The sequence below is a fragment of the Emiliania huxleyi genome (genome assembly GCF_000372725.1).
Source record: "Emiliania huxleyi CCMP1516 chromosome Unknown EMIHUscaffold_20, whole genome shotgun sequence".
Taxonomy (NCBI): domain Eukaryota; phylum Haptophyta; order Isochrysidales; family Noelaerhabdaceae; genus Emiliania; species Emiliania huxleyi.
In genome coordinates this window covers 644,959-655,306 of record NW_005200600.1, presented here as the reverse complement: position 1 = coordinate 655,306, position 10,348 = coordinate 644,959, and the positions used below count along the sequence as shown (strand labels likewise).

Here is a 10,348-nt window from a genome sequence, read left to right as displayed (position 1 = left end):
GGTGGCATAGGGCGACTGATACACCGTCGCAGTACCGAGCGCATAACAAGGGCCATGCAAAGTTTGTCGATACGGTTTTGAGGTCTTACGAAGTACACAAATCTCAAAACCATCACACTAGTCACTAGCTGCTCGCGGGGGCCGGGGCGTCGGGGATATACGGGGTCTCGCGGGCGAGAGCGGTTACTGGTTGGGTAGTAGTCTAAGTTCTGAGCCTGGAGGCCTAACGGGTCTAAGTGTGGCTAGCCACGCTGGAGTGCTTGCGCGGTCTAAGATCAGCGGGAGCCTCTTACATCGGCTAAGTCGGCCGTGGACGGCCTGGGGCCAAGAGGCTCCCACCCCGCCACCGAGCACCGTGATCAAAGTACCGCAACGATACGGCGCTCGGCGCAGCCCCCAAATTTTCTTCGCCTGCGGCGGGCGATCGATCCTTCTCATGCTCAGCAATCGCCGCCTCAGCATCCTCCTCTTCCGATTCTCGTTGCTGCTTCTTGAGCGCAATCTTCGGCGACTTCTCGCCAAACAGTTCTCACAAATAGCCTCAAGCTCAAACAAACGCATGTCAGAGAAGCCTGTGTATGCTGGTCCTCTTTGAACGATCCGCGCGTGAGGTAGCATAGGGCCTTGTTGGCAGCAGCCAGCTTGTTGCGCTGCTTCGTTGCGATGAGCTGATTGGGATCGCAGAAGTGCATGCCAAGCACCGCCACGGTCTTGAAGCACAGAACACATCGCAACCGCATCGTCCGCACTGCCATCGGCATGCCGCGCCCGCCGCTTCGCCGCAGCCGCCTTAAGGCACGCATAGCGGCAGCATATGGTACGTTGCGCGTACTTGAGCAGGCGTTGCGCGCCGCAAGTAGCGCACTGGCCCTGGGAGGAAGCGATATGTCATCGTGCACGTTGGTCGGGACCCGTCCAGGTATTTTTCGGGTAACCTGGACTTTTGCAGGTATACCCGGGTTTTACCCGGAGTTGGCCTTGTGTCGTCTAAGTTCATGGCCCCCGACCATACAGCGTCTAAGTCTGAGCCCGGCTCCGTGCGGGGGCTAAGTTGAGCGCTCGCTCGCTGCATGCAGAGGCTAAGTGTAGAGCGACCCTCTAGCCCTACTACCCAACCATTGAGCGGTTAGTGAGTGCACTGCAGGAGTCCGCAACAACGCTCGACGGCATTCGAGCAATGAGAATTGGTGCTTGTTCTCTGGCAGGACGGGAACGAGACGATAGTAGGGAGGGTGGAAGAAAGCAAAGAGGAGCGGCCCCGCGCACACGCACGACTGTCGACTCCGCAGGAGAAGCCCTTGATAACACATTTCTCTCTCTCTCTCTCTCTCTCTCTCTCTCTCTCTCTCTCTCTCTCTCTCTCTCTCTCTCTCTCTCTCTCTCTCTCTCTCTCTCTCTCTCTCTCTCTCTCTCTCTCTTGACCCCAGACAAGGTTATGGGAGCACCCATAACAGTAACAGGTGTTATGGCTGTTATGGCTGGCTGCTCATAACACCCCATAACACCTCATAACACCTCATCGCACTCATAACACCTCCCACTGGTTGTTATGACAGCCAGCATAACAACCTCATAACAGCTGTTATGACTCGGCCAAAACCGAATTTGACCTTTCTGTGGATTTTTTCAAAGGAGGGGCCCCGCCGGCGCCGCGGCCCGCGCGTATCCCGGTGTTTGTTCAATAAAATTCTTCTTTTGGAGCGCCCGCCCCGCGCCGCGTAGCTACTACCAGCCATTCAGCCAACCATGGCCTACCGGATGAAGATGTTCAAGAGCCAGAAGCCCAGGTCATTTGACCTGCGCGTCTCCGACTTCAAGAGAATTCCCGGCTTCAACTATGTGCTGTCTGTGTCGACGGAGGACGAGCACACGTACAACTCGCTGGCTCAGGGCAAAAGAGAAAACATTTGGCGATCGATGCCGAACCTCGCGCGCGGCAGCGCGCGAAGCGAAAATTCCAGCGGCGAGCAGTTCGGCGTGGCCTCTCGGGCCATATCACCCTGGTGCGTGGACCCGGGACGGCTCTCTCATAGCAGCCCATAACATGTTATCAATGGGTGTTATGGCTGTTATGGGCCCGGCCCCATAACACGCATAACACCCATAACATGTTATGGGCTGCTAAGCCCAGAGAGCCATAACACCATAACAATAACTGTGTCCGGGGTCAATCTCTCTCTCTCTCTCTCTCTCTCTCTCTCTCTCTCTCTCTCTCTCTCTCTCTCTCTCTCTCTCTCTCTCTCTCTCTCTCTCTCTCTCTCTCTCTCTCTCTCTCTCTCTCTCTCTCTCTCTCTCTCTCTCTCTCTCTCTTAATCTATATCTCACTCTCTGGGGTGGGGGGCAGAGGGGAGGATGTGTCGCCTGGCCTCACGTGGGTGGTTGGAGAACTTTGTTTCGCGTGTCAAACGCCAGCTAATCTGCTAATGTCGGGCCTCCCGTGACGAAAACGAACAACGCACCAGGCGACTGCCTGAGAACGCGGGATCGAATCGTAGGAGGCACCTAGAGCAAAATTGAGCCCGAAAAATATAAGGGTCGACCAGGTTTCGAACCGGGGGCCGCGCCGAGCAGCCCTCTCGGCAGAGCGCGAGCAAACAAAAAAGAAAGTTTGTTAGACCCGTTGTGCTTCGAAAAGGGCAGTGTCTTTGAAGAAGGCACACGAGCTGACACGCGAGCTGACACGTGCACCCTTGCGATGCTTTATCGATGAGATGACGAGCTCTCGCCAATCATGGGAACTTAGCCGCACGGCCGGTCGAAGCGCGAAGTTTCGCCCGTCGCGTCGTCCGATTTGCGGTTTCACGCTTCACGGACGTTGTCGTGAACACCATCATGGGGGCTCCGTATCTCATCATATCTTCGTGTATCTCTGGTATCTCCCGGTATCTCCCGGTATCCCGCCATATCCCGCCATATCCCGCCGCGGATACGGCTCCAGCTCAGGTCAGAGGGCCCAGCGACTTGTCGATTGGGTGTAAACGGGCATCCCCGAGTGTCTTCAAACCAAATAGGGTGTGAATAGAGCTGTCTTGATGGTCCTGAGGACGAAGACACCTCAAACTTTGATGAAGCCGCGAGTTTAAATAGTTTTCATTAGCTGTGAATAGTTTATGCGCCCGCCGCAGCCCGCCTGTTTCACCTGGGTTTCGCGCCACGGGCCACGAGAGCCCTGGTAGAGCCCAGCTGGCATGTTCAATCGTCCAGGTGGTGGGCTGTTTGCACGCAGACGTCTCGTCGCCGTGGCCGACGCATGGCTGGTCCGACGTGTGGAGGAGTTTGACCTCAGCCAGGCCGTCGGTGTCGGCGGGCTGACGGCAGCCGCCGGAAATCGCGATTCGCTCTGCCAGCTGCCAGCAGCCTCGTGTCGCCGCTCTCGTTAGCGCAGCAGCAGCGATTGGCCTTTGCGCCGTGGCTCGACGGCGTCACCGCCCATCCGACCTGCGCAGCTCCTGCAGCTCCTGCTGTCAGTCTTCTGCTCTCACGCACCTCACTCGCCGCGCGCGGATTGTGCGCCGCGCCAAGCAGGACACGTGCTCATGCAAACAATGCGAGAACTTGGTTGCGCCGCTTAGTGGCGGCGCTGCTTTAGAGGAAGCGGCAGCGTGGGAGGCAAAGCAGATGGAGGCGGCGCGGCATGCCAAGGAGCTGCTGCTGGCGGAGGTTGAGCGGCTAAGTGCAGCAAGGGCCGAGGGCAAGAAGGGCAAGAAGAAGAAGAAGAATGTGGACGTGGGCGATACGGGCGCCGCTAGGCTCAACGAGGAGATGCTGTGCAGTTAGAGAGCTCGTAGCGAGCTCGATTTTGATGAGAATTTGATGAGAAATATCTCAATTTTGAGCAAAAAACGCCAAAAAAATCGGCGCCTGCGGCGGGCCAGCCTCCGGCGGCGCCTGCGGCGGGCCGCTGGGGCCTCCGCCCCAGACCCCGTTTACACCCGAGCTATGCCCCACGACCTGAGCCGGAGCCATACCGGAAAAAAACCGTCCACACCAGGGATGGTCTGACCCAGCCGAGCGTCTCTGCAGAGTCGCGCGCGTTGAAGACCAGTCTATTGAGCTCGCATGATCGAAGAGCTTCTGTTCAGAGAGAGAGACGTGTCGCGATTTTGATTGGAGATTGGAACGAAGCGCGGTACGGCTTTACCGCGGTATAAAAAAGGGTCAAAAAAGAACGGTCAAACTCACACACGATAGTGGGGCGCTTTTACATAACGACCATGTGGTGACATGTCGATTTCGAGGTGAAGTGATGCTAGGGGCGGCCGCAGGTAATAAAAGCGCGAGTTGTCGGGTGGCCAGAGTACCTCACGAAAGAGGACGAGCGTGATGAGCGTGGCTGTGAGTGCTGTGCAGCAGCACGAGGCGAGGCAGATCCGGGGCCAGCATGGCCGCCGAGTAGGCGGAGGCTCGGCCGCCGCGCCGAGCCCTTTATCGTTCAGATGACCAAACAATCACGACGCCAACCAGCTCGATTTTTCTTCTCTCTTGTGTGCCTGTGATAGTGCTAGCACGCGCCAGTTCGCACCTGTGTCGAGCCTGTCTGGCTGTGAGAGAGAGTTGTTTTGTTTAAATTCTTCTCTCTTTTTCATTCTATGTAGCTCTTGCATGCACATGTACATGTGCGTACATTCCCGAAAGAGAATTGCGGCCTTTGCTTTTTCTTGTTTTTTCTTCCAAGGCCGGCGCTCCTGGCGGGCACCGGTGGGCACCGCGGTGGCACCTTTCCGCCACACCTTTCTCCCCCCCTGTCTTGGCATCTCGCAGAATGTCCCTTGTAACGTGAGAGAGTGCGTTTGTGTTTTTCTTCTCTCTTTCAGTGTATGTAGCTCTTACGTACATTGCTTCCAACTTTTTGTTTTTACATTGCCGAAATTTGTTTTTTCTTTATCATCAGGTGTACCTGTGTTAGTGCCAGTGCGCGCCAGTCCCGTGCCTAGTGTCGTGCGAGGGACGGGTTGTAAAATTCTTTCTCCTGTGTTAGTGCCAGTGCGCGCCAGTCCCGTGCCCGTGCCTATAAATAAATAAATACAACGCACATCCCAAGCTAGGGCTGGGTCGAGGACAGACACGTCCCCACCTTTGCAGGATTTTGCAAAAGCGAGGGGGGAGGGCGCATCGCCACGCGGAGATGGCTGGGCACAGAGCACAGGGGATCTCTCTCGCATAGTGTAAATAAATAAATAAAACGGGCACGCCAAACGAGGGGTGGGAGAAGGACAGGGTCCCCACCTGCACGAGCAGGATCTTGTAAGGACGATCAGGGACATCGCATAGTGTGTCGGCGAGGTTTCGTTCGAAAATTCTTTACCGAAAAGTCGTCGGGGGTTTCGCGGCACGATGCCCTCGCCGGTTGAGGAGCTGGAGGCTCGCTACCAGGAGGGGAGGGCGCAGCACGAGTGCCTCAGCACCTTCAACGAGTACATGAAGTGCATGACTCCCGGCCGCCAGCTGACGTCCTACTACCGCGAGGGCCACCACGAGGACTGCCCGCGCTTCCTCTTCGACTGGACAGACTGCCTGCAGGGCAAGGTGCCGGCGATGCAGGACCGCCTCAACCGCCGCAGAGACGAGCGGGCGCGCTCGCTCCCAGGCGAGCACGTCTGGGCCTTCCGTGCAGAGTACGCGGAGGAGGCGTACCGGCGATATGGAGTAAGACCGCAGAGGCAACCGCTGAGCGCGGGCCCGCTCGCGGCCCTCGCAGACACCATCGGCGAGCGCGTCGAGGGCAGTGTACATACGCGTTGATTGCATGTTTTCGCAGCCGGCCAGGCAGCCCGGTGGAGAGACTCTCTTTGGTCACACCTCTCTCTTAGCACGTTCTCGGCTTCTCGCCGTGTGTCACCTGTCGGCTGGAGGCGGGGTCCCACCGGGGAGTTTACAAATCTTTTGTGCTGAGGACCAGACTAGCTGGTGTGGCGCGCGATCGACGGGAGAAGGTGGGCCTCGCACCGTCCGCTCTCTGAGCCGCTGGGCCGCCCGGCGCTCGCGCCGCCGCCGCGCGCTCAGGCGCTCTAACGACCGCGCTCTACTGTATACCCGCTTCCCGGCACCGGGGCGCGGGGGCTACACGCACCAGCAGTCACACCACGCCGGAATAGGGTGTGAAGAGAGAGAGGACGAAACTGACGAGGTTGGGCCACAGCCTCAGTCCTGAGGGAGCCCTCCGCCGAGACCGGATACGCGCGCGAAGCGAGTCACGCACGCCGCGGCGTGTGACGAGTCGCGGTGTCGCGGAGACCCAGTGCAGACCGCCAGACCATGGCCGCCAGATCCGGCGCTAGCCATCCTCCAGCTCCACCGTTAGTAATAAATGAACCGCTCCGGGGCGCCAAAATTCTCTTTCGCAGGAGTCGCTTAGGCGGCTCCCGTGGTGTACCTGTGTTAGTGCCAGTGTGCGTACCAGTTACGTGCCTAGTGTACAAGGAAAGAAAGCAAAAAACTAATGGAGGGATGGGAGGACGGCACGCCGCCACCACACAGGGGGAAAAGGAAGGTGTGCGTTGCTAGTTGGCCTGTACGAGAGTTTCCGGCAACCCAGAGGGAAACCAAAGGGTCCCCAGCACTTTGCGTTTCCGGAAATTTCCACTCCAGAGGGTGTTCGGAGCTCCATTCTGTCAACTCTCCAGTTTCCCTGTACCCTGAGTCTGAGAGCTGGTCTGGGGCAAAATCTGAGGCGAAACCGAGGAAACCGGCAAAATACCCAGGGTGTTTTCCAGGTATACCCGGGGTTTTCCAGGTACGCACTCGCTTCCGAGCTCTCATGCCGCGCGTAGGGCCCTTAGGGGCCTAGAGAACGCAACCCCCTCTCCCTTCTCTCCCAGCGAGCTAACAGTACGTACATGTGCATGTTTCCTTGCTCACCCCGTCTCGTTTCCTTTCCGTGTTTCTCTACAGCACCCTCTCGAGGAAACTCCGCGAAAATCAGCTGGTTTGGGCCCAAAATCAGCCAAATCGGCAAAATACCGGGGTATTTGCGGGTACCACGGCTCAGTGGCATCTCGCCCCATCACACGCCAACGCCGCGCCGTCCTACTCGCCTCTCTCTCTCTCTCTCAGCGGGAGACGCGCGCCAGTGGCTGTCCGAATCGACCGCGTCCGCCGCGTCGTTCACCGCCATTCGCCGGCCGGCACCCGGTCTGCCGCGCGAAGCACAAGTAGGCGTTCATAATGAAGGCCACGTTCACCTCGAACGGCTCTATCAGCTGCGTGTCCTGCATCTGGTACTCTCCCACCTGGAAGAGGTGCTGCTTCATGCTCGGCTTCGTCGTCGCCTCGCGAAGCTCGGCCATCGTCCGCCGGCTCGCCTCGGCGCTCGCCCTCTCGCTCGCCGCCCGCTGCGCCGCCTTACTCTGCCCGTGCGACGCGCTCTCCCGCGCCGCCTCGCGGCCCGCCGCCTGGCCAGCGGCTCCTGCCGCGTCCTTCATCCCGCCGCCGCCGCCGTGCGCCGTCGTACAGCGACATCACCTGGTTGGTCACCAGCCGCCAGTACTGCCTCGCGTCGCTCGGCATCGCCGGCCAGATCTCGCGCCACACGTGGTTCTTCATGTGCTGCAGCCCGATGTAAACCGTGTTCTCGCCGCGACCCGTGCGCACCGTCGGCTCCTCCTCCCGCGCGTCGCCCCGCTCGGTCGCGTGCCACCGGCTCGCCCTCGGCGCGATGATTCGCGTCGTCGCCAGCCACTTGCCGAAGAGCGGATCGTCCACCGCACCGTCGGGTGCAGACCGAGGGCCGTCCGCTGCATCGGCACGCTCTTCCCCGCCGCGGCCTGCGTCGCCAGGAACTCGCGCAGCCGCAGGCGCACGCGCCGAAGCTGCACCGACAGCGCCGGCCCGTGGGGCGCTAGCATCAGCCGCTCATCGCCGCGCGCAGCCTCCTCCTGCTGCTCGTCATCCTCTGCCTCGAGGGTGTCCGCCAGCGCGCTGCGCCGCACACCCCGGCGCACAGGAGGCGGCGCCGGCCGCACCTCGGCCGCCTCGGCGGCGCCCGCGGCACGGGCGCCCTGTGCTCGCCGTCCGCGCGGTCCATCGCCGCATCCCCATCCCCGTCTGCGGCAGCGCCGCCTGCGCCTAGGCCTGCGCCCGCGCCGGCCTGCTCTGGGACGGCGCGCCACCGCTCGTCGTCCAGTATGTGCCACCACCGCCGACCCGAGTAGCCGTCGTACTCGACCTCGTGCACGATCCGTCCGTCCCGCGTCCCCGTCCTCCTCCCGCGCCATGACGGTCGCAGGGTACAATTGTAACACCGCTCACTGTCGCAGAAGATCTCGAGGCGCGATCCGGTGGACAGGACAGTGTGGCCGTCGAGCGCCGCCCTGGCATCCTCGCGCTTTCGCTTCCGTCGCTTCGCCTTCGTCTCGGCTTGCTGCGCAGCAGGGTGTAGTTCGGGCCCACCTCCGCCACGCTGTCCAGCACGTGGACGGCGCTCGCCATCTCGACCGCGTCGTCCTCCGGCGGAAGCTCCGCGTCGCCCGCTGCCAATGCACGCCCGCTCGCTCAGGCTCACCCTCTCCCGCCGCCCACAGGTCATGCTTCATGCGCCGAACGAAAAGTTCTCCCACTCTTTCTGCCCCAAACCTAAATCGTCTCACTATTTACATACATAACCGCAAAATACCGCCGTGCCAATGTTGCCTATTATAATAAATGCGCTTGGGGCAAGGACGGGGTAAAACGGGCCATACAGTCTGTTGCGGGCATTAAGAAAACAGGATCCCGCGGCACGCCGCCGTTTCTAAGCCTTTCCACCCACCCCACCCACCCCACGCCGTGGTTTCTTAGCCTCGGCCGGCACCCCACAGGTGAGTGAGACGGGATCTAGGAATGTTTAGGTAAAATGACAATACGGAAGCGCTGGACCGCTCCGGATGTCGCCAGTCCGACTTCTGCCACCCACTTGGGATGACAGGAAGACGCACACACCTCCCATCCACACCGCCCAGAACACCGCAGACTTGCTTGGGCAAAATGACAAGTGCGCGCGCCGCAGGCGAAGAGAAAATTTGAGCGGGGCTCCTGTTCACACTCGTGTGTGGGCCCTTTCTCGGGGCCGCGCCTGCGGGGCGCCGCGGTTTCTTAGATTTTCGCGGAAATCGCTCGGCGTGGTTTCTTAATGGTACGTTTTCTTAATGCCCGCAACAGACTGTACGCCAAAAAGCTCGGCGAAAGTTTTTTTTCGCAAAACCCCGCTCGAATAACGCTCAAGCAGATCGCTAACTCCACCCTTCTTTCCCTTCTTCCCACCCTCCCTGCTCGCCTGATCGCCGGCTAGCGCTTCCCAACGAAATGCCGGACGCCTCGCTCGGCCTCCGGCATGAGAGCGACGCGATCGGCGGGGAGGAGGTGCTTCTGCTCAGCCTCCATGACGCCGACGACAACGAGAGGGGGCCGCCGCTGCTCCGAGCGGCCGAGTGTGACGGCATCCCCGAGAGCCTCGCGCGAGTCGCCGACGCCGACTCGATTTCGCAGCTGTGCGCCTGCTCCCACGCCCTGGCGGAGCGGTTCGGCGCCGCCGCCGTCTGGCGAATCCTGCTACGCTCGCGGTGGGCGGTCGAGGCGCCAGAAGAGCAACGGTCGCCGCGGCGCGAGTACGCTCGGCGCGAGATTTGTGAGCGATGGGCCCTCTCGCCCGCATCGGCGGCCACACCCCAGGCCCCCACCACCGTCGACGGCCGGCGTCGCGCTCGCCGCCCCATCGGTGCAGGGCCGGAAGCGGCCGCCGCAGCCTCATGTGCGCCTCCTCCTTCCGGAGGGACGGAGGTGTCGGCAGAGGCGAACAAGGAGAACCTAACGCCGAGCACCGTCCTGCGACGAGCGCCCACCCTGCCCCGCGTCGGCCGCTCGCACTCGAGCCCCGCCCGCTCGAGCCCCGACTCAGCCGCAAGAGGGCACGGCTCCTCTGCTGCTCACGGCTCCTCTGCTGCTCGGGCGCGCCTCTTCCTTCTCCTCGCTCCGCTTCCTCCTCCTCGCTCCGCCCTCATCCCACCCTCCCTCCTCGCCCTTCTCCCCTCTTCCCCCTCCTCATCCCTCCTCCCTTCCCCCCCCCTCGCCATCTCGCCATCCATCTTCCAGCCAGGAGGAAGCGTCTCGGAGCCTTCGCGGCGCCCCTCCCCGCAGGCGCGCCTCAAGCAGGACCTGTTCGAGCTCATGACGGCGGGAAGCGACTCGGCCGAGGCGGCGGGCCGGCCGCAGGTGAGTGCCTTCCCCGAGTCTGCGGGCGACCTCTCCAGCTGGAGCGGCTTCGTCCTCTGCGCAGAGGACGGCTCCCTCCACAGCGGGACTCGGTGAGGCTGCCACGAACCCACCGCCCCCTCCTCTCCCTCTCCTCTCCCGAAAGTCTCTCCCCTCCCCCCCT

The 10,348-nt window shown here is 61.2% G+C and overlaps 2 protein-coding genes across 2 annotated transcripts; one reads left to right on the top strand and one right to left on the bottom strand.

Annotated features, from left to right (window-relative positions):
* Nucleotides 1-3,188: 3,188 nt before the first annotated feature.
* Nucleotides 3,189-3,777, top strand: EMIHUDRAFT_203957 (hypothetical protein; the record flags this gene model as incomplete). The annotated part of the gene is made up of 2 exons (XM_005781707.1): nt 3,189-3,361; nt 3,573-3,777. 2 exons carry the CDS (start codon nt 3,189-3,191, stop codon nt 3,775-3,777), a joined length of 378 nt encoding a protein of 125 aa, XP_005781764.1.
* A 3,108-nt stretch (nt 3,778-6,885) lies between these two features.
* Nucleotides 6,886-8,427, bottom strand: EMIHUDRAFT_203954 (hypothetical protein; the record flags this gene model as incomplete). The annotated part of the gene is made up of 6 exons (XM_005781706.1): nt 6,886-6,907; nt 7,129-7,391; nt 7,462-7,677; nt 7,707-7,917; nt 8,109-8,344; nt 8,389-8,427. 6 exons carry the CDS (start codon nt 8,425-8,427, stop codon nt 6,886-6,888), a joined length of 987 nt encoding a protein of 328 aa, XP_005781763.1.
* Between the last annotated feature and the right edge of the window lie 1,921 nt (nt 8,428-10,348).